This window comes from Maylandia zebra, linkage group LG20, assembly GCF_041146795.1.
Source record: "Maylandia zebra isolate NMK-2024a linkage group LG20, Mzebra_GT3a, whole genome shotgun sequence".
Classification (NCBI taxonomy): domain Eukaryota; kingdom Metazoa; phylum Chordata; class Actinopteri; order Cichliformes; family Cichlidae; genus Maylandia; species Maylandia zebra.
Genome location: NC_135186.1, coordinates 7,259,778 through 7,282,363, shown reverse-complemented (window position 1 = coordinate 7,282,363; position 22,586 = coordinate 7,259,778). Strand labels below are relative to the sequence as shown.

At 39.8% G+C, this 22,586-nt stretch overlaps 2 protein-coding genes across 3 annotated transcripts; one reads left to right on the top strand and one right to left on the bottom strand.

Annotated features, from left to right (window-relative positions):
• The first annotated feature begins 421 nt into the window (after positions 1-421).
• emc1 (ER membrane protein complex subunit 1) lies at positions 422-11,800 on the top strand. The gene is made up of 22 exons (XM_004554075.2): positions 422-574; positions 1,040-1,167; positions 1,255-1,320; positions 1,427-1,520; positions 1,607-1,735; positions 1,917-2,043; positions 2,209-2,367; positions 2,550-2,717; positions 3,027-3,098; positions 3,370-3,468; positions 3,719-3,815; positions 4,430-4,546; positions 5,132-5,331; positions 5,548-5,697; positions 5,967-6,128; positions 6,358-6,477; positions 6,590-6,727; positions 7,919-8,092; positions 8,282-8,492; positions 8,633-8,717; positions 8,805-8,934; positions 10,791-11,800. Exons 1-22 carry the CDS (start codon positions 483-485, stop codon positions 10,968-10,970), a joined length of 2,898 nt encoding a protein of 965 aa, XP_004554132.1. The 5' UTR covers positions 422-482; the 3' UTR covers positions 10,971-11,800.
• A 571-nt stretch (positions 11,801-12,371) lies between these two features.
• Positions 12,372-20,056, bottom strand: errfi1b (ERBB receptor feedback inhibitor 1b). Of its 2 annotated transcripts, none has more exons than XM_004554077.5 (4): positions 19,854-20,056; positions 16,019-16,177; positions 15,498-15,583; positions 12,372-14,703 (listed from the first exon to the last, which is right to left on the bottom strand). In XM_004554077.5, the coding sequence occupies exons 2-4, from the start codon at positions 16,063-16,065 to the stop codon at positions 13,706-13,708; spliced, it is 1,131 nt and encodes a 376-aa protein (XP_004554134.2). In that variant the 5' UTR covers positions 16,066-16,177; positions 19,854-20,056; the 3' UTR covers positions 12,372-13,705. The 2 variants fall into 2 exon arrangements, with proteins under 2 accessions (XP_004554134.2, XP_004554133.2); XM_004554076.5 differs by lacking the exon at positions 19,854-20,056 and adding an exon at positions 16,279-19,847.
• Positions 20,057-22,586: the final 2,530 nt, after the last annotated feature.

The following is a 22,586-nucleotide window of genomic DNA, read 5'->3' as shown; positions in this document are numbered from 1 at the left end:
AATTTCTGACTGCACCACACAAGGCCTAGAATGCACTGCTAAATAGATAAAATATATTAAATACACAAATCTTCTTCGTTTTTCTTTATTTAATTGGTTTTTATTTTTCGCTTTTTTAACGTGTCGGGGTGCAGCCTCTGTCTTCCACCTGAATCCTGTTATTATCCCCTGTGGTACCATTATTTTTAAATTTTATCATTTGTGTTTCTGTCACTTGATCCATCACACATTTTCCCACACATGAATTAATCTCGGTCTTACACTATTTTTTTCAATAGTGATCTGCTTTCTTTTTTTTCTTTCAGTTTAGGATTTGGTTCAATCCATGAATATTTGTTAATCTGAAAGGTCACTACCAGGACCGACGCTGTAACCTTTACAACCTTTAGGGGGCAGCACTTCTCCATCGCAGAACAAAAAGGAAGTCGTTCGGCTTCCGACTTCCTCCTTCCGTTGAAGAGCAAGTCAGAGCTGCTGCAGCAATGGCAAAGCTAATTTTGCTTTGGCTTAAGTGTATCATATTATACAATGCTGTCGATGCTGTGTTTGAGGACCAAGTAGGAAAATTTGATTGGTAAGAGGAGTCAAGCGAACGATCAAATGTGTGCCGATTATGTTTTAATGTGGAAATGCTAATGTTAGCACCTGTCAAAGCAGCTAACTGCGAATCGGTGGACTTTGAATGAGAGAACAGGTCAAAACACATCAGAATGAATACAAACAAACAAATGTAAATTTGGTAGTTAATTTCAGGAGGTGTACATATCTCCATGGTTTATACATTAAGTAAATCATTGGTCCCACTAAATTCAGCAAGTGAAACGCGATAGAAAGTGATTTAAAGGTAATAGGAAAACGTTGTAGCCAATCTGATAATAATCAATAAACCAGTGTCATGTAGTTTCGGCTTTTCAGTTTGAGAAATATGTCTTTGCACCGGGATTGGATCCATGTGGTCATTAAAACAATGGTGTCACTATGATCATGGGTGAGCTGGATGACAGTCTGAGTGCTTGTGCTTTCTCTTCATGTTTCACAGGAGGCAGCAGTATGTAGGCAAGGTTCGTTTTTCTCATTTTGACACACATGTACAGTCATCCAAAAAGGTTCTTGTAGCAACAGAGAATAATGTTTTTGCCGCACTCAATACAAGGACCGGGGAACTCTGTGAGTATGTTGTTCCTTTGAAAGATGAAGTTCTCATATATTAGGTATAGTCTTTTATTGTCACTTTGTTATCAATGTCTGTTACAGTCTGGCGACATGTTGATAAGTCTGGACCCGAAGGAAACATTGATGCTCTTTTGCACCATGGACAAGGTGATTTATTTTTTTGTAATGATTCTAATCATGTATTTGAATTGCAGTAAAGTTTAAAGATTTTTTTAAAGTTCCTCCAGTTGATGAAAGTGTGTTTGTGTCCTAGATGCGATCCTAGTGGTTGGCAATGGCCGCCTGCTGCGATCCTGGGATGTCAATGTTGGTGGTTTGAACTGGGAAATTGTGCTCGACTCTGGAAGGTGATTATTACCTTGAGGTTAAGAATGGTCTTTATTTATTCATTTATTTGATTAAATCTTACCTCGTTGCTTTTTATATGTTCAAGTTTCCAGAAAGCATGTCTAGTGGGACAGCAAGGCACAGTGAAACATGTGGCTGTTTTGGAAAAAAACATTATCTCTCTCCATTACCTTTCTAATGGCCATCAAAAATGGATAGAAAATCTACCAGATAGGTATGTTTTTATATTAATGTTAATTTTGTGTACTGATGTTCTCTGTTTCAATGAACATAAATCTACACAGGAATTCATTTACCACCTTAAAAGCTTTTTTTTTTGTAGAAAATACTACACAGTGTTGCAAAAACAGTAGTTTTATTATGAAACGTTTGTCACCTTTTGTTTCTCTCCACAGTGAGACTGTGGATTACCAGACTGTTTATTCTGGAGGAAATGGTGAAGTTTATGCTTTGGGAATTGTTCCCCATTCCCACATTGTTATTATTGCTTACAGCACTGATGATGGAGAAATAATCAAGCAGGTAATCCTGTTTATTAATGATAGTATTAAAAAAATCAGCCTATGCTCTGTAAATTTAATGTATATAAAATAGGTAATTTGTTAAAGAACAAACTAACTTAAACACTGAACCAGTGGTCAGTATATAGAATGATTTTTGTGAGTTTCTTGTTTGTAATGTTTTCAGATCTCAGTTGAAGCTCCGTGGCTGTCCAACATAGTGGCCAGCTGTGCAGTGATTGGTCAGGGGGTGCTGATTTGTGTAGACTCTGCAACTCCATCGCTGTACATGTACAACTTAAACCCAAATATGGATGATTTACAGATGACCCAGATCCCCCTGCAGGTATGATTCTAACAAAAACCTTTCTAATGTACAAAATTGCCATGTATGTCCTCTGCTTTAGATTGGGTAAGTTTTAAATTCTGCCTCTCTCTTTCTCAGCTCTCCACTTCTGTGTTCTTATATGTTCCTTTGTAAATGCACAGTTTTTCTTTTACAGTCTTCTCCTATTTGTCTTCTCACAGTCACTGGGACTTGAAGTAGCTCCAGACTTTCAACCGGTCCTGGTGTCTCACCAGCCCAACTCAGCCCATCAGCCTCTGTCTGAGTTCTTCCTTCAGCTCGGCCCTGATAACTTCCTGCTTCTCCAGTTCAACAATGGTCAGATAGTTACGCTCAGGGATTTCAAGCCAGTACGTAAGCTTTTCTCTATATTTTTGTTTCATATTCAAAAACATTAGCCTGTCCTGGTAGTGCAGTTGTTCTGCTATATCAGCCAACATCAGTCAATATCTGCAAAAATGTAAATGTGGCTTGGCATCCTTGCCAAAATATTTTATTGCCCTGGGAAAATGTCAAACATAATAACTGTTAAAAACGGCCAAATACGATCCTTTTTTTTTTTTTCAAACCTGTGACATTTTGTAGAATGTATTGTTTTTCTACAGAAACATGATGTCTTTTGTTGTATTATACAGAGCTATATCCTTTGTTTGTTGTAGGCCTTGCTGGTTTCCTTTGCAACCACTGGAGAGAAGACCATTGCTGCTGTTATGTCCCCCAAGAATAAAACTGTGAGTTAAAGTAATATTTCACCTTTAGATTTATGTGTGGGTTTTGATGTGTTTTAGCTGTTTTCTTAGTCATAAATGCATTTGATTTTAGAAGGCAGATGCGTAATACACATATTGATTTACTTAATGTAAAGGTTAGACTTGTTACTGTAAGTTTTTTTTTCATGTCTTTCAGGAAACTGTCTTATAAGTGTGTTTTGGGGTTTTTGTGTCTTGTTTTTTTTAAATAAAATTTTTTATTGGGAGATTATTATTTGTTTCTTTCCCATAGGCCTGCAGTATTAACCTCTTTAGTGCTGAAACTGGACGAAGACTTCTAGATACAACACTGATTTTCGTTATGGATCCTAATGGTGGCAAACCAGAGAAAGTGAGTCAGTTTTCTTTCCTGAGGTACTGTGGGAACTATGGCCTTTCAGAGCAGGCAGAGTTTTCTAAACACAGGTGCAGTCAGTTCATTTCAGTATGATGTGGAAAAAATAAGACATGCTGGTTTCTGGGCTTTCTCTGAAAATATAGACAGTACTTTTTTCTTTTTATGCCAACTTTAGTAGTAAATGTGCCCCGTAGTGTGTTAGTAATGGCTTTACAATAGAAGTAAATTATATTCTCTCTTTCAGATCTACATACAGCCATTCTTGAAAAAAGATGACTCTGTAGGCTACAGGGCCATGGTGCAAACAGAGGACCACACACTCACTTTCATACAACAGCCAGGTATGAGCGGCAAAAACAGGAAGCAAGGAAAGAGTGCTTTCAGGCTGTACTGATGTTAATGTGAGCAGAGCTATTGATGCTGCAGGACTTTTTTAATTATAGTTTTACTAAAGCTAACCAAAGTAAAATCCTTCTCATTGTACTCAAAAGAGCAAAAGAAGAATAGACACCCTATTTTTTTCTGGAATGTGTTTTAGCAAGGTCAGACAGAGGGATGAAAACGTCATGAATATTCATACTGTGGTCTGACTGCGGTGGGTTTCTGTCAATCAGTAGGCAAATTAAATGTAAGTGAGGAGTCTGCGTGTTTGTTTAGTGTTGAGAACTTGGACATTTTTCCCAAAGCGCATAGACTTGTAAGCTGTGCAGTGCCTCATGATAATATTTTTGGTTTATCCCACCTCTTAATCATCATGGTTGCTGCCAACATCTGACCACGGTGTGGACAGATTTCATAATGTACCTACAGTCCTGTCTTTTCCACAAGAATGATGGAAAAACGCGTCTCATAATATAATTAATGGAAAGCGTCAACACAAACTGCATACAGCCGCAGGGTGTGGGAAATAGATTGAATAAACGATTGCAGAACAATAATGATTCTTGCTTTCCAGGGCGTGTGATGTGGACTAGAGAGGAGGCCTTGTCAGATGTGGTGACAATGGAAATGGTGGATCTGCCCCTCACTGGAACGCAGGCTGAGCTGGAGGGAGAGTTCGGCAAAAAGGCCGGTAAATGTCAAACCGAAATTTTTGCTGTATTTGAATGGAGTCATGTAAATCTCCTTTACAAAGCGTAAACTCAGCAGAACTGGATGGTGTCTCCATTAATGGTTCCATAACTTAGAATTTCTAATCATTTCTGAGGGTTGTTGCATTTGCTTTTGTCCTTCCTTAAACAACTCAGCTGCTTTATCAAATCGGCGAATTTGCTATATTCCAGTTTCAAACATATCTTTCGCATGTGTGTTGATATTACTGCTTTCATTTTGTTTGTTTTTGTCCTGTTTTTTGTTATTGCTGCTTATGGATTCAGCCATTCAAGGTAACAAATCTGTGCCTTTTTTCAGCAAAACTTGATTCCTTGTCTTACGGTTAGGACTTCCTCACATTCAGTGAACCATTCCTCTGTTGAACCCTTTGCTTCATTTTATTTCACTCTTGAAATAAAACCTGTATCCCTGTGTCCTTGTTGTTTCTCGCAACGTTTGTTGTATTTAAGATATGAAACATGATGTGGATCAGATGTTAAAAATTTGAGTCAAGTCCCCGGTAGGTCACTTAGCGGCATCTGTGCTCTTGTTTACGTTTGTCCAGATGGGCTGATGTCTATGGTGTTCAAGAGGCTGTCCTCTCAGCTCATCTTGCTGCAGGCCTGGATCTCTCACCTCTGGAAGCTGTTCTATGACGCACGCAAGCCTCGTAGTCAAGTTAAAAACGAGGTCACCATCGAAAACCTGTCCAGAGATGAGTTCAACTTGCAGAAGATGATGGTTATGGTCACTGCATCTGGAAAAGTATGAAACTAAAGCTTATCCTGTCATTTAGAAATGGTTTGTTAGCATTTCAGGGAGGATGAGCAGCGCCGCACAGTTGTGGTCAAACTAGATTTGGTTTATTTTGTCTAAAATCAGGCAGGCTTGAAGGGAATTGAAACACTGATAAATAAATTCAGATTAGTCATCTCACTTTTTCCTGCAAGGTTCATTCTTTTCTTCTTCTCCTTTTTTCAGCTCTTTGGGATTGACAGTAAGACTGGCAGTATTTTATGGAGGCACTACCTCAATGATGTCCCATCGAATGCAGCGTTCAAACTGATGGTACAGCGAACGACAGCGCACTTCCCTCATCCTCCGCAGTGCACGTTGCTCATCAAAGATAAGGTAACTTATTGCAAAGGCTCTGTGTTTGGAGATTCAGGTTTGGTGTCAAAGCTCTTATCTTGCAGGCTGACAATATGGATAAAGCTCAAATAGTTGGCAGGGAAAAAAAACTGACCAAATGGTACCTACAGTTTTCAACTTTAAAGACAAGACAGGCTCAGTAAAAGATAAAAGAAATCTTAAAGATACCCACTTGACAGATAAAGTACTGACCTGACCTGTAAAACGTGATTAAGGTTTATTTTCTTTGTTCTATTTTTGGTCATCAGGACACAGGGCTCACCACACTGCATGTGTTTAACCCCATCTTTGGAAAGAAGAGTCATGTGACTCCACCTGCTCTACCTCAGCCAATACTTCAGTCACTCCTGCTGCCACTCATGGACCAGGATTATGCTAAAGTTTTGCTTCTAGTTGATGATCAGTACAAGGTTTGTAGCAAACTGTATACATTTACACATTCTCACTATATTGCATCTCGAAGCCATTTCTGTATGAATACTCATCATGCTGCCTCATAACGACTCTATGTCCCATTAATTATACTGTTTACATATTGTGCATGACCACCAGGCAGTAGAACACTGTTTAACAATGGCATTGTGTGAGCTGTCGGTTACCTGCAAACAAATGATATTCATCTTGCTCGCTTTTTCCCAGGTTTCTGCATTTCCTTCTACGAAGAACGTACTGCAGCAGCTCCAGGAAATGGCCTCATCTATATTCTTTTATCTTGTTGACTCCAGCCAGGGAAGACTTTCTGGTTACAGACTAAGGACGGCAAGTGAAACTTTTTGAACGCATCATTTCCTGATTCTCACAGGAAACCGTCATGAAACTATACCCAAGTCACAGACAGAAAAAGTTCATGTGTATCATTTTGTGTTCTCAGGACTTGTCCACTGAGCAGATCTGGGAAGTTGTCATTCCAATGGAGATACAAAGGATTGTCTCTGTCAAAGGGAAAAGGCCTAATGAGCATGTCCACTCGCAAGGAAGAGTAATGGGAGACCGCAGTGTTCTCTATAAGGTACCGTAACATCCTTTTTAAAACACATTTTTTTAAATTTATTTTTATTTAACTTTTATTTATACAGGTAGTCCCATTGCGACTCAGTGTCTCATTTACAAGATAGATCTGTTCTAGACAAACATTAAAATTACAACAATAAAAGAAACAGTAAAATAGCTAAATTTGTCTAATGTACACAGTCATACCAAAGATAGGAACAAGTTCCCAGTGATGATTTCACAAAAACACTTGTATGTCTTTGAAGTATGCAAGTGAAAACAACTAAGAAAGCTTCAAATCCTTCTGGTTAAGCTTATATTATTGACTTTATTCTGGCTCGATTTTGGTTTGTTTTGGCTCAGTTTTCCCTCTTTGCGCTAAAAGACGGTAACGCCCCGTCTTGTGACGTAAACTAAAAACTCATCTTTCCAAGAAATCTTGTAACCCATTTCACTGTTTTCCCAGTGAATCACATTCTCCCTTCGACTGCCCTCTTTTAGTAAGAATTCACTGCTAGTACTCCTTACTGTTGCCTTTGTTGTGATTTATGAATCACCCGTGAAGTGTGCTCTTGCATTCATTATTTCAGAGAGTAGCACAAGAAGATGAGGATAAAAACACATTAGAAATCATTCACTAGGACAGTTTATAGCGGTACATCGAGTAGTGCTTGAGGTTTCCTAGAATTGTTGATCTGGATAGGCTGATGGCCAGCTGACTGCCATATTTGAGACCTTGTTGCAAGTATTTCCGGTCATATTTTTTGTAAGCTAGATTCCTGAGAAGGCAAATGTAGCTTAACATAGTCAAGAACCCTCGTTTATGGACTGAAAAATTTATTTTCCAACCTTTTTTCATAAATGAAACCAGGTACAAAAAACCCCCAACTTATTTCCCTACTACAAAGAAAAAGTCAGTGCGTTAATGCGGTCCTACTTGGTTGTAGTGGTTTGCACTTTACACATTTGCTTGGCAAGCAAATGTTGTTGGTTGGACTCCAGCCGGAGACACAAATCCCAGTTTGGGTTTGCGTCAGGAAGGGCATCTGGCGTAAAACTCTGCCAAATCAAACATCCGGAGTGGCCCAAAAGTAGCTTGAGTGAGGCTCTGCTTCATTTGACAACAAATTTATCTTAATTAACGAGATATGTACTTTTGTGCTATTATATTAATTTAAATGTCCAATTGTGTTCTAACTAATTTTTATAGTACCTGAACCCCAATCTACTGGCTGTAGTGACTGAGAGCACAGACACGCATCAGGAGCGCAGCTTTGTCGGGATCATCCTGATTGACGGTGTGACCGGCCGCATCATCCACGAGGCTGTTCAGAGAAAAGCCAGAGGACCGGTGCATATTGTGCATTCTGAAAACTGGGTGGTGGTGAGCACGCTTGTTTGCTACAGTCATGTGTAGGGATTGAAATAATTACAACCACCTTTTGTTGTCTTGCTTTTTGCATCGTTACAGTTTGAAGGCCATTTGTTCAAAGCACATAACTAAATGGAGGAAAAAAGGAGAAATATTGAGGGTTATATTTATTGTGTCTCCTTCCCCTGTGTGACTCCGCAGTATGAATACTGGAGCACCAAGTCACGTAGGAACGAGTTCTCTGTAATTGAACTGTATGAAGGAATGGAGCTCTACAACAGCACCGTGTTCAGCTCGCTGGATCGGCCACACGCTCCTCAGGTTCTCCAGCAGTCTTACATTTTCCCCTCCGCCATTTCTACCATGGAGGCCACGCTGACTGAAAAGGGCATCACCAGCCGCCATCTGCTCAGTAAGTGCTACTCGGTTATATTGCTGTTTTCTGTGGTTTTTTGGCTTTTAGTTATTACATAATATGTTAGAAATAAAAAGTATTTTCAGCACCGGGCTGCCCTTTTTGTAATATGTTTGTTTGAATTTGCTTTGTCATAGTTGGCTTGCCGTCTGGAGGGATTTTGTCATTACCAAAGATGTTCCTCGACCCACGAAGGCCAGAAATAGTATCTGAGCAAAGCCGGTCAGTCCTCAAGTCAGGCTTAGTGTGAAAATGAAAGTCAGATTTTTCTTTACTGTTATGTGTCTGACTTGTTAACTTGATCTTCAGTGAGGAGAACCTGATACCCTATGCTCCAGAGCTAATGATCCGTACAGAGTGGTTTATCAACTACAATCAGAGTATATCAAGAGTGCGAGGTATTCACACTTCCCCGTCTGGACTGGAGTCAACCTGCCTGGTAAGTCTGCCTTCAAAGTAATGAAAAGCACATGACAGCACAGTGTAAGATTAAAATAAAATGGTTTAAAAATCATTTACATCACATATATTTAGTTTAAAATGGTACAAAGACAACCTATCAAATGTTGAAATGAAGAAATTTTATTGGTTGAACAACACACTCATCGGCCACCGCACTGGGTCACCTGTTCAACTACTTGTTTACATAAACATCTAATAAGCCAATCACATGGCAGCATTGTAATGCTCAAACTGAGCATCTTAATGGGGTAGAAAGGTGGTTTAAGTGGCTTTGAATGTGGTATGGTTACAGATAATAATCTGAAAAACAAAAACAAAATATCCAGTGATCAGGAGCTCTCTATGTGAAAATGTCTCATTGATGTCAGAGGTCAGAGGACAATGGCCAGAGTGGTTTAAGCTGATAGGAAAGCAACAGTAACTCAACACATCGAACTTTAAAGGAGATGGACTAAAGCAGGAGTAGATCACACCAGGTGCCACTTGGACCAGAATCTCTGAGCAATGTTTCTGGCACCTTGTTGAATCTGTGCCATGAAGAATTAAGCCAGTTCTGAAGGCAAAATGAGGTCCAACATCGTACTAGCAAGGTGTAACTAATGAAGTGGTCAGTGAGTGGATATAACATGTAACTGTGGCAATCGGAGCATGTTTAATATCGTGTTGCATCATTTCTTCTATGGGGTTCATAACCGAGGGGAAACAAACGCTGTTGTTTTAAAAGTGAAGTGTTTTCCCATCCTTGGTAGATATATTGATTTCAGCTGCTCAAAAGTTAATGGCGTACTTTACTAGAGTTGTGATCCTGAAATAATTGATACATTCCCTGGAAAAAAGACTGGGCATGTTGCTCTGAGATTTTCATATCATTTAGTGCACAAGCTCTGTGCACGTTTTCTCCAACCGTATTACCAAGCTGTGAGCCACGCACTAAGAGCAAACCCACTGGTCCCTTTTTAAGCCTGTAGTATTCCAGGTTCATGGTTTCCAAAAATATTTTCATATTTTGATTTTTCATGCCACTGAGCAGTTTTTTTCCACTCTGCCTCAGTCCATCTTACATGAGCTTTGGCCTCGCAAATGTCCTGGCCTCTGCGTCTTGTTTATGTTTGGGGTTTTTTTTGGTTTTTTTGCACATAGTGGAGTTTTAACTTGTTTTTGTGGACGCAGCAGTGAACTATGTTCAGTAGAGCTCATGCACAATTTTCCACAATGGAATATTGTCTTGTTTTTTAACCAAAGCTTGGCTATTCAGTATCTGCTTTTGACTTTCTTCCCCACTTACAAGGAATTATTTGGATCCTTTAATATCATCTGCCATAGATGAGAAATTCCCCCAGTTTAAATTAAATTGACAGTGGTTTTAAAAAAACGTTTGCCCACTCAGTCTCTGTCTTTCGCAAATGGTGAAATCCTCGTTGGTTTTACTTCTGTGAGGCTCAGCTTCTCTAGGATGTTTTTTTTTGTATAGCAAATCATGTTACTCAGTAACCTAATTAGTTGTGAGAATGTTCCACCGGATCTTTTTTTTTTTTTTTTTTCTTGGTATAGCATTACGCAACTTTTCCAGTCTTTTTTTTTGTTTGTTTGTTTTTTTTGCCCCTTCCCCGTGTTGCTGACGTCAAATTCAAAATGAGTTCAGAACATTTTTTTTTCTTGTTTACCGTCCAATTTAAAGCATCTTCAAATCATTGCATGTACATTTTCATCACATCACTACTATTTGGAAACAGGGCTGTAGATGATTCCTTATTTGGAAATGTATTGCCACCACTTGGTTTTCCTCCCCACTTAAATAAAATCTTAATATGACAATTTTATTTTATTTTTTAGGTTGTGGCATATGGTCTTGACATCTACCAGACACGTGTGTATCCCTCGAAGCAGTTCGACGTACTAAAAGATGACTACGACTACATGCTGATCAGTAGCGTGCTTCTTGCCCTTTTCTTTGCCACCATGATCAGCAAACGCCTGGCAGAAGTTAAACTGCTCAACCGGGCTTGGCGGTAAGGCGACGGTTAAATTCCTACATCTGCCAGCTCTGTGGCTGCACGAAGGACCTCGGCTCCAAGAGATGAGACCGCTGAGGCCGTGCCTGTCCAAGAACACAGGTCAAAGTTCAATAAGGCCCATAAGGAACTGCAGGGGTGAGGGGACAGTGGGGAGGGGGTGAAATGAGGGGTTAGCAAAAAGTTTTTGTGTTTATTTTTTAACTTATTTTGCAAAAATGAATTATTTCATAGTAGAATAATTGTTCTTTTGTGAAATGTCATTTCGATTAAATGTTTAACACAGCTAATTATGAACCGATAAAACCGGCCAATTTATTAAACTATGGAGCTTGAAAACTTCTGCTCATGTGACAGTTATTTTAGTTTTCCTGGGCCTTTTTTTGTTTTTGTTTTTTGAGACATTTCTGCATCACTGGACTGATCTAATATAAAGCGATAACAAATGTGGAGCTGAGGGAATAGTCAGGAGAAATGCGTGAATGTGAGCATGAACTCGAACAGTACCATAGTGGAAGGGTTTGTTGGGTTTTTTTTAGCCTGCTGAATCACCTTGATACTCCAGTCCCGTTTGGATTGTTGGCAAATGAGCTGTGAATATGAGCTGTGAGGTGATAATGTAGCATGTACAAGAAATGGTTTTTTGAGATGTCTGAAAACCACCAAATGAACTGTTACACTGTTGCCACCATCACATGATGAACCAAGGGAATGGGAAGAGACAGTAGCCTTTCTTTTATGTACATCTCTCATCTTGTAGCTCATACTTTTATGAGAAATTTTCCACATAGCTACTGTTGATGCTCCATTAAAATTTCTCCCAAAACTCCATTCTGAGCGCTTTAGTTTGTTATTGTTGTTGTTGTTGTTCTTCTTCTGTTAGCTGCTCCTTTTAGGGTTCTTCACAGCTGATCATCTGCCCCCATCCACCTATATTCGGTCACACCAACTCTCTGCTTTTGATTATTATTAGTAGTAGTATTATAGTATTATTAGTAGTGTTATTATTATTAGTTCAATATTCCAGGTGCTTGTGACATGATCCACTCTAAATAACAACATGTGCTTTTTTATTATGTAGTGCCTGAAAGTTCAATTAGACATGGGATGGCAGCCTGGTTTCACCCTAATACCATAAAAATATATATGTTCATAGGTTTCTCAGTTCCTCCATAACAGATCGAGGACTCATGGGAGAGATATATTCCCCACCTGGCTTGAGATGAACTCTGTATGAACTGCAAGAGGTGACCAGGGTGAGGGAAGTCTGGGCTACCCCTGCGACCTGAACCCAGATTATAGATGGATGAGACAATAAAGTTTATCTTATCTTGAAAAAAGAAGGTCAAACTTAGAGAAAGCTCTCCATATCATAGCTTGAGTGTGGAGAATGAAGCAATCCTAGAATGAATAAGTTATTTATTTCTATAAATAGATTAAAGACAATTTTTACAATTGACACAGAATTATGAACTTACAAACAGCCTTTGAATGGGCCAAGTCTGATACAGAACCTTCATGAGAACTTCATAGAGGTTGGTGTAACAAAGGTAAATGTGGGCCTGCACCTCAGCAGTGTAAACGTAACATGACTTCCATGCCCACACAGTAAAAAAAAAAAAAAGTATACACAACATCAGATTTACATCATTAAAAAATTTCACGAGGATCAGCTAATGACAATTTTTCAGCTCTATTTACAAATGCAACAAGTAAAAACTTCTGACTTGCTCTTCATATGTTTAAAGACCTGTGAACATAAGTGTGACTGCAGGTTTTCAACAAAGTTTCTAATGAAAATGAATTAGAATCTAGCTTTAAATACACACTGATTAAAATGAACAAATTGACACTTTTCTGTAGTTAATGTAGTTTGATGTAAATTTCTAAACTTTGGGAGTGATAAGGCTATCTTATCTCAATCAGCTTTGTGATACTGAAATCATAAGCTAATTCAAAAGCGCAAACACCCAATATTAGCTGCATCGACTGTGTGTGTGTGTGTGTGTGTGTGTGTGTGGGGGGGGTGATCTAACATGTTCATTTGCAAATTTACTATAAAATTTGTCAAGAATCTTTAGACTTGCACTTGGCTAACTCTTTATAATCTGGTATTTTTTAATGGAGCACTTTATTAAGTTTACCTGAAAAGATGCTAAAATATTCAAATAGTACTTTAATTATTTGGAAAAACATCAAATCTATCAACACATTATATTTTTCAAGCAGCATTGTGATAAAAAATAACAGACGTGGAACAGTTTGGCACAAGCCCAGCTTGTACATTTATAAAGACGTGCTCTCTTGTAAGGTATATGTTGCATAGCTAAGGCTGTTTTTAGTGGTATGAGCATACGACTGTCAGACTTTAAAAATTTATAAGTGATCATACTATTTTTTTTTTAGTAAGGAAACGGCAGTATCTTAGTTATCAAAAACTGACAAATGGTGATCGAAAATAAATATTTGTTCTCTATTTGTGAAAATACTATATTATTGTGTATTGTCGTTGTGGTCGAAGTAGAAGAGACGTCTCTAAAATACTGATTGGTAAAATGTTCAGTCAAAAAAACCTCGTGGATATTACACCAAACACATGTCAGTCAATGAAAATACCAATACGTTACACATGTGAGCAGATATTATCGCACACTGTACAGTTGTGTATCACAGAGTGATTAATAACGTCAGTCACCGTTTTGTACTCGTCTAGTTTCAGACATGGTGAGATGATTTCTACCTTTTCTGCCAGAAGCTGCTGTTCCCTGTCTTAGCAGGTTCACTCAGGAGTCTTTCTCTTCTCTCTGTGTTTGGCGGTCGGCCCGGCGGCAGCAGGATGTAGTGTGTCCCGCTGGCCTTTCTGCCATCCTTCAAAATCGGAACAATGCAGGGAGAAAACTGGGTTGCAGGTGGCTCACCTGTCATCTGTCTCAGCAACGCCTTGCTGACATATTTGGGGTTAGCAGCAAAACTCTGAGTGGCAGGCATCACTCCATTGATATAAATTGGAAGACTTTTAGGGCTTGGGGTGCGTGGTGGACAGGGTGGGACTAAAGGCACCCTAGGAGGGATTTTGGGAGGTTTGTCTTCATCGGTCCCAGTCTTTGATTTTGGTGGGATGGGGATACGAGGAGGGATTTGTGGCCTGTCAGTGGACCATGATGAGGTGCTGGCGTGTGGTTGGGTGGAAGGACCCGAGCCAAAAAATTGGATTCTAGGTAATAGGTTCTGCTCTGGCCGTTTGGCTCCAAAGGTATCCTCAGCTTCCGACACCACAGGCTGGTTTTCATCTGTCTGGTGACCAAGGCACCAAATGTCGGCCGCAAACCTGCCTCCTCCAAATGTTGGCCGGTCCTCTCTGCTTGGCCAAGAGAATGCCATGGATCCAACGCCAGCATCTCCAGCCCTCAATGAACTCTCTTGGTAGGCATAATTTACTTGGCCAAAGTCTTTGCTGCTGTTCCTGCAGATAGGCTTAGGGCAGCTCTTGGGCAAAAGGGGCCGTCGGTCACTGGTAAAGAACTCAACCTCACTATCAGCTGCTTCATCTGACATAAGCTCCTCGGGGTCTGGCAGAGGTGGCAAGGGTTTGGCCTCCCTCTGATCAACCCCGAACACTGCCTGTCTCTGGGAAGAAGGAACCACCTGGTCTCCCTCAATGGGCAGCAGCATGTTGTCTGATGCTAGGTGGTAGGAATCAGAAAAAAATGGAGGCTGGGAGAGAGAGGGGTTGGCTGCGGAGAGAAAAAGGGGCAAAAAAAGGAAATGTGTTAAAACACACAAAATGCTACGTTTGCTTTTATACTGAGAAAGCAAATTGTTATGTAAGGCTTTGCTATCGCTGTTGTCCCCTCCAGTGCAGAAACAACACTCAGAGGAAGAAACATGGAAAACAACTTGCTGCCCAACCGCCTTATAAAAACGTACTTACTGAAGATACTGTACAGGAAACGGGAGTAAAAACATCCTGAAAACACCAGCTTAACCTATCGCCTTCTTCGTCAAACATCAGCCACAACACCCTGATTAACACGGGAATCGTCATTATCTGCAGGGCAGGCCACAATCTTAACTGAGCTTCCCATAACCTTCTCTGTGGAAACATCCGACGTGCCCCAGACTGCAGGAACAGCTGGTGACTGGGGAGCGATAGCTTCCCCTCCTCCTACACCCCGATCTCTTTCCTCTGGTACACAGCTTAGTACTGTGATGGCAAACTCACTTGCATCCTGTCTAAATACTGTTCTACTAGACAAATGAGGTTTAAAGGTTGTTTTTTTTCTCTAATAAAAAAAAGTGCATAACTTCACCTAATTTAACAAACATAACTCTTCACATCCTTTCAAAATTTCAAAACAATGAAAAAAAAATTGCCAGAATTTCTACAATTTACAGTAATAGCAGATACATACTGATAGTGTTCCTGATACATACGAATTCAAAGCAGAGGAGCTTTGATAAAGTTCATGCATCCATGCTAAATCCGTTTCCTTCATACATGTAACACTAATATCTGAAAAAGACTCACAGTTAAACTCGTTGGCCATTTGCTGTTGCTGTTGAAGCTCCTTCAGGGTTTGCTCTGTGTAAGCCCTCAGGCCAAAGCTCTGCACTCTGCAAAGCAGGACAGGTTGAGAAATCCATACAGAGCTGTGCACGATGGTAAATCATTCCAAATCAGTCTTTATAAGACGAGCCTAACAAATGCATTAACAGGACATATGTTCAGTTGTCCTTTTTCTATTTGCAGTATAAAACAGTAACAAGTTACTGGATTTCTTTTCTGAGCCAGACTCTGTGTCTATGATTGCCAGACACTGTTATTTAGTTTCATATTATCTTGCTATATACATATATTATAATCCTGCATGACTACATGTAGTTGCTCATGCTAACATTTATCCCTTCTCTTATATTTCTCTTTTTTTCCTGGTCAGATTTACATGCTCAACATTTTGCAAAGCTGCCACAGATTCACAGATAATAATAACAGATTATTTACATTTTTTAAAAAAATTAGTATTAGGACTTGTGTAGTGTTAATTGTACCTGTTCAGGTCATGCTGTCTCCACAAATTATTCTGACTCCTGGCCATGATGTAGAAGAGATCGTGTTCTTATAAGAAGCTCTGTTTGATATCGATCTAAAGCTCCAACACAAGTCAGCTCCGTCAAACCCATCACAGCTTCATTCTAGCCAGTGGTAAGCTGTTGAAGAAACACTGACATTAGAGTGCAAGGGGATTCATCTGGCTATCTTTTACATTCACATCTGGCTTTTGCATTACATCACATCATTCAGGTCACACCTTTGCTGGTGTGAAATGCCCATAAGCAGGGTACAGCTGGATCTCATCACCGTCCATCACACTCAGCTGCACGTTCTTATCTTACCAGGCAAGGCAAAAGGCAGCAAACAATACAAGATAACTGCACATACACAAGCATACAGCATATATTACAGACAGATGGACTACTTCATGAAAATTGTATATAAAGCAAAGTATTTTACATTGAATAAGTAACATATAACAAAGTTCAAAGGATGTAACATTTCATGACATTCTTTATGTTTAGTATGTAGATTTGCAGGATTGTGAAAAACATTCATATCATTCACATTTCAGTGTAGTAAAAGTATCATTACACAACTATATCCAATAGCTTTTTCCTATTCTCAAAAAGGTTATGAAAGCAGGGCAAAAGAAACGTTTACATTTTGAACATATGCCACTTTTCACTAGACGCAGTAAACAAACGACTTGCGATACCCCGCATGTTTTAGGTGAGCCTTGAGGAAACGAGTAACAACAAAAGCCAAGAAAATTGCTTCAGCCTGCTCTCTCAGCCACCATATGTATCCAGTTTAAAGCTATTTGTCTGATGAGCAGGGTATTACACAACCTCTGGGTCAGATGTGGGAGGGCGACAGTACTCCTGCACCCTCCTTCGTCTCTGTGCAACGCTCCAGTATCTGCCCTCACAAAAGGGGCTTATTGTCCAGAATTCCTGTGATGCTGGATGACAAACTCCACCGCTGAGACGGCCCCAAAGCACCGCGATTATAGATGCACTTGAAGGAAAATTTAGTTTAAGTCTGACAGGGTCACAAGCCCTAACCTTGTTAGCCTACTGGCTGAGAACAAAAGTGCACTTAAAAAGTGGCACACTGCGAATGACTAGGAAATGTCTTACTGTTAAAATATTTTAAGGGGTTAAGGTGAGAGAGAATTTTGTGCAGACAGGCAAAGCAATGAAATAAGTACAAAGACTGTACGTGACATCCATGCTGATGATTAAGATTCTCAACTAGCATATATCTATAAAGATGATGACTGTTTCTCCTGATATGATGCACAGCAACTGATATCATTCCAGGGCGATGGACACTTGTATCAGGGCAAAGGTGAAGGTCATCCTGGTTTTTTTTTTTTATGATAGATGATGATGTCAACCTTGCTGTTGCGGTTTTGGCTTACGGTCAGATGTGCAGCTCAGGTTAAGCAGACCATCAGACAACTGAAGGAGTTTAAAACTGAGTGGTGCCCCTGTGTCTTCCCAGCAGTGACGCAGCAAAGCACCCAGCTGCATTGACTCAATGACATACCTCTAAATCTTTGTTCTCCCCATATATTGTACTTTACATATTTGTGCTTCTTCTTGCATTGAAAGCAACATTTAGAATTAAAATACAATAAGGCGGACACATACTGTGCTTATGCAATGAAATAAAAAGACCCATTTCACATTAAAATGAAAGCACCACACTGCCTGGAGGGCAACCCAAGGTCTCCATTCTACTATCACTGCAATCTTTCGCTTCAAAGACCTGCTTTGTTTCCTGTCCATGATAACTCCAATGCCGAAGTGGGAAGCAAACAATGCAGAGCATGCAAAGGAAACCCAACTACAAACAAAACAGTGACTCAAGCGTGGATTTGAATATTAATGCTATCCTTAAAACAACCAACTGTGGCGTCATTTCCACCCGTGAGCCTCGGAGATGGAAGACACAGACTAATTATGAATTCTACCGGCAATTACTCAGTGTCCATGAATGGAGCCACTCTCGGGCATGAATGGGCCTTTGTACCACTTTGGTGCACAGCGAAGCAAGCCTGAAAATACAAGTAAACTCTCCCATGAGGTTAGGACTAGAGATACGCCATGGAGACAAGCTGCCACGGCCAAGGTATGAGTCTGTGCCACAAAAAGTCCCCTGCGGGGGGGACTGCGTGTGTTGGCACAGTTGGAAGGACAAGCCAGAGGCTGGAGAAAACAGTTTGTTTAGTACATGCAGGGTCCTTGGTGTGTTGTCCTTGGCAGTCCCCACCTCAACTTTTTTTCAGGCAATAGACCATTCAGTGACCGGGCCTTCTTTAAGCACGAGTTGATTATCCTGATGGCGTGAAGTTTGCACCTTACACACACATACATACACACTAATTAGGTCTGCTAAGCTGTGGGACTAACTACAACACTGCGCGCCACAAAACTAAACAATAAAGCATTTGATTCAATGAGAGAAACCGTTTTAACAACAAGATCCGCAGCCCAAATACAAGTTTATTCACCAAACTAATCTAGGTTCAATGTGTGACTGCAGCTTTCAATTTTTTTTTTTCCATTGCACTAACAAACCAGACCTTTAGGTTTATCGGCGTGTACTGATTTTTAATGGGTCACCAGGCGAAGGCCATGCTGTAAATGTGACAGTTTAGTGCAGTTCATTAGATCCTGACATTTCCACTGTTTAACTTCATTCACCTGGGGAATAAAAGAGGCATATGAAAAGATGTTTGTGATGATATTTAACTGAAAAAATGCCGTTTTAGTACTTGCTTTTTACTTACAAAAAATATTTAAAAAAAAATAATTAAATAAACGTGTTAAAAATCTTTTGTTGTTACATATCTAATATTGTTACATAATATTATATATGTAACAACCTATCTAATATTGTTACATATCTAATATGTAACAAGATGGTAGGTAGACTTTATAGTCTACTTGCATGTCCGAAATGTTTTGTTTCTAATAAACTAAAGTCTAGATAGTGTGCAGAAAATGAAGATTTTCACATTTTTATAGTTTGAAAAAAGCACAACTCCACCTGGTCATGGGCCACATCGGCATGTAGTACATTTTCACATCATAACTATTAAACTATATATTTATAGTTTATTTTATTATTATAATTAATTTCCATAACCCTTATTGTCACTTTCTGTTATTGGCCTTTATCGCACTCTATTCTTGATAACACCGAGTTATGTTTAACTCTGGGTCATGCGCTTTTTACTGTAAATTATTTTACATTATATTACTGACGTCACTTTTTTTTTACACTTTTTGAATGATAGTTGTGAACCAATTTTGACTCCCTCGTTTTATTTTATTTTTGCGCTTTAAATTATACGAAAACGTCAGACAGACATAGAATTACTGGTTTACTCTTTATCGCCTACTAGTGGGTGAAAATGGAAGTGCCGAGCAGTCCAAGACCCATCCCGCCTCGACGTGACTTCCCTCGGCGGACGCGAGTGAAATCCCTCATTGAGTCAGAAGTACAGTGCGTTCCACTAGATAAATAACTTCCTCTAGCTGGTCTACTCACACAAATGTCCAGCTTACAAAATGCTGTCCACACACATCTGAACTATACAGGCTCTACTCAGAGAACAGACCTCAGTGATTTCTGACCGGCTCTTTTTCTTTTTTTTCGTGACGTCCCAGTGTGGAAAACACTCGTATACACTTAGTAACAGAGTAACATTCACATCACATACAACACAGCATCTGACCGTCCCGTGGTAAAGGCAAAGGCAACAAAAAAAAGCCAATGTTCATCAAACAACTTTTATGAGAACGTGATGAGCCTCACCATGCAAATGCTGCTTATCCGTCACGTACAGCTGGTTTCGTTCGATCGCCCTCAGTCCCAAGCGAGAAATGACACCCGTGAGGCTAAAATCCAGTCTGTCAGTCAACCCTGACCCATGTGCATCGACCCTCCTCTGTCAACAACACTGGGAGGTGAAACTCATTTTGTCAGAGTGACGCGGGTTTCCACATCTCCTTATAAAAGAATTCAACACCCAGAACGCGTTACTGTAACTCCACCCATGGCTGCCTTAAAGGGGAAAAATGCCTGTAATTCTTTTTACATCACTCTACTAGGAAATGCACTGAATACTTTACTAAGTTTACTTTACTATTTGATTTTTAAAATTTTAATTAAATGTATTTTTTGAGTATGTAGTTAGAACCCAATTCTGTCCAACATAGTTTTGACTCTATTAAATGTAACTGATAATCTGAAATTACTTTTCATATTACATTTTTACATACACATGATAATGTTATAAAATATGATTATTTGTTCTCAATTAAACTATACAAATCGTCTCCCTTTGACCAGGAATAACATTGAAATTGTACTTGCGCATTATGCTATCAGCAGTAATTCACGTTTCTCTTACGTTTCATCTCTATACTCTGTACGGTTTTACTCACCTTCCTGAACTCTCAACTGCAGTGTGAATCTAACAAGATGTTGTTAACCTGTCTGCGCAACTTTCAGGTTTCAGGACACCATTCACAAAATCTATTTCCTTACAGTCAGTGGAACTAAGACTCTGTAGAGCTTAAGGATCTATGCTTAAATCTATTAAGCATTTCCCCTCCCATTTTATTACATCGTTTACCCTACACTAAGTATGCCTCAGCAGGTCAAAAAGCAAAAATGTCCTTTATTTTATTTGTTCCCTGTAATGCGTGTACAGGAAATTGCATTTCAAGCAATTGTGGCCTGACTTGTGTGGGAGTCAGAAAGTGTGTGGGTGGATATTGGCGTGTGTACAACATAACACTGATAAAGAGTTACAAGCACTAGATTGGCAGACCAGACATGAAGGATGAGGACTTGTTTTGAAGCCTGCATGTCACAAAAGAGTTGACTGTGTGTGTGTGTTTGTCCTGTGTTTGTCCTCACCCACGCTGAGAGAGGCAGAAGGACAATATGAGAGGCCATTTACCAGAAAATAACAGGGAAGTGAGTGCAGGCTATTCTTGTTTTCACCACAGGGTCCAGACCACACTGAGCTTACAGTCTTCCCCCAGACTGCCATCTGATCTTTTTACTGCAGTGACAGCACAAATAAATCCTTAGGCAAAATGACCCATCAAATATTGTACACTGTATAACCAAATCGTAAAATTGTAAGCCAAGTGACCCTGTAACCTTTCTTTCTTCCCTTGGTCCAGATTGTTGAGTAGTTCCTCTGCTTGTACTACTCCAATAAAGCCCACATACAGTCATATGCGGATTAAGGAGTGCCTTATACCTATATACTGACTGTAAATCACAAACCCATAAAATAAATACGCCACATGTAACGTGCTTACATTGCTGCAATCATCAACCATCCCTCTCCCACTAACGTTAACTTGTTTGCTTAAAGGAATACTCATAGTTTCAACAAATAAGCTGTTATGTATCAACTTTACATTGTGCAATGTGGAATTTCAAAGTGACACAGAGATGTCCAGTCACACCACTGTCATTCAGCTGTAAACCAAGTACACGTTTTGTGTTACAGTTAAGACTGTAAGACTAACAATACCAAACTATATAGAAATTAAATATACCACCTGCTGTCCCTTCAAAATCAAAATCTTAGTCTAATCATCTTTTAATAAATTGCATAAAGATGGCCATGCAAAATTCAAAGTTTTTGCCACTTTTACCAGCAGCTCTGCTCTTGCTTTGCAGTCCTCTGTGGGCGCTTGTGGTGACCCAGGATGCTCAGGGCTGTGGGGGTTTTTGCCAGGGTGGGCCAGTCTCCTACAGGGGAGGTCAAGTCATTTCCTGCTCTGAGAGACCTCCGTCCCTCACAGATGTCAGTGCAGTCAGAAGCCCACCTTCCACATCTGCAGCACTCCACCTCCCAACATCCTTATCAAAAAAGATAAAGAAGACTGCTTATTTTTAATGTTGCAAACATACATATATGTCAGACTTCGAGAGCTGGCCTGACTCAAATGCAGACTGGCAAAAAATGAGCAGGAATACCAGGTGGACTATGATACACATATGTGTGTGTGTGTGTGTGTGTGTGTGTGTGTGTGTGTGTGTGTGTGTGTGTGTGTGTGTGTGTGTGTGTGTGTGTGTGTGTGTGTGTGTGTATAAAAATCAATTGTTCTGTGGAAAAGAACAGGATTAATGCAAGAATGAGTAAAAAGTACAAGATCATAATAGAACTCATCAAGACTTGTGGTTATATTAAACTGATCTATCAGTTCCCCATCTGTCTGAGAATAGAAAACTAAAACGATGAGTGTGTGTGCAGCACAGCGCTTAACAGTGTCTCAAGTTGGAAAAGGAAATGAAGTAGGTAGGTGTTAACATATGTTTTCTATGGTAAATACATTCGTGTAGGTTGATGTGCTGACACGGTGACACAGGGAATTCTCTTATAGAGGAACCAGCTGTGTACAAACATGTAATAGCAATTAGAGCGCCACTACAGGGCTGCTGTTTTCAAAGTCGCGGTTGACGTGTCTTGTGTTTAGGTTTCACATTCCTTGTTCCAGCGAATCTGTGTTAGAGGTTGTG

Bases quoted from the DNA above. Each gene is read 5' to 3' on its own strand.
- emc1 (XM_004554075.2), top strand. From the start codon at position 483: ATGGCAAAGCTAATTTTGCTTTGGCTTAAGTGTATCATATTATACAAT. The intron at 3,099-3,369 runs GTGAGTTAAAGT...TCTTTCCCATAG, and splicing joins TGTCCCCCAAGAATAAAACT to GCCTGCAGTATTAACCTCTT. The intron at 6,478-6,589 runs GCAAGTGAAACT...TTGTGTTCTCAG, and splicing joins CTGGTTACAGACTAAGGACG to GACTTGTCCACTGAGCAGAT.
- errfi1b (XM_004554077.5), bottom strand. From the start codon at position 16,065: ATGGCCAGGAGTCAGAATAATTTGTGGAGACAGCATGACCTGAACAG. The intron at 15,584-16,018 runs GTACAATTAACA...CCTGCTTTGCAG, and splicing joins AGACAGCATGACCTGAACAG to AGTGCAGAGCTTTGGCCTGA. The intron at 14,704-15,497 runs GTGAGTCTTTTT...TTCTCTCCGCAG, and splicing joins AATGGCCAACGAGTTTAACT to CCAACCCCTCTCTCTCCCAG.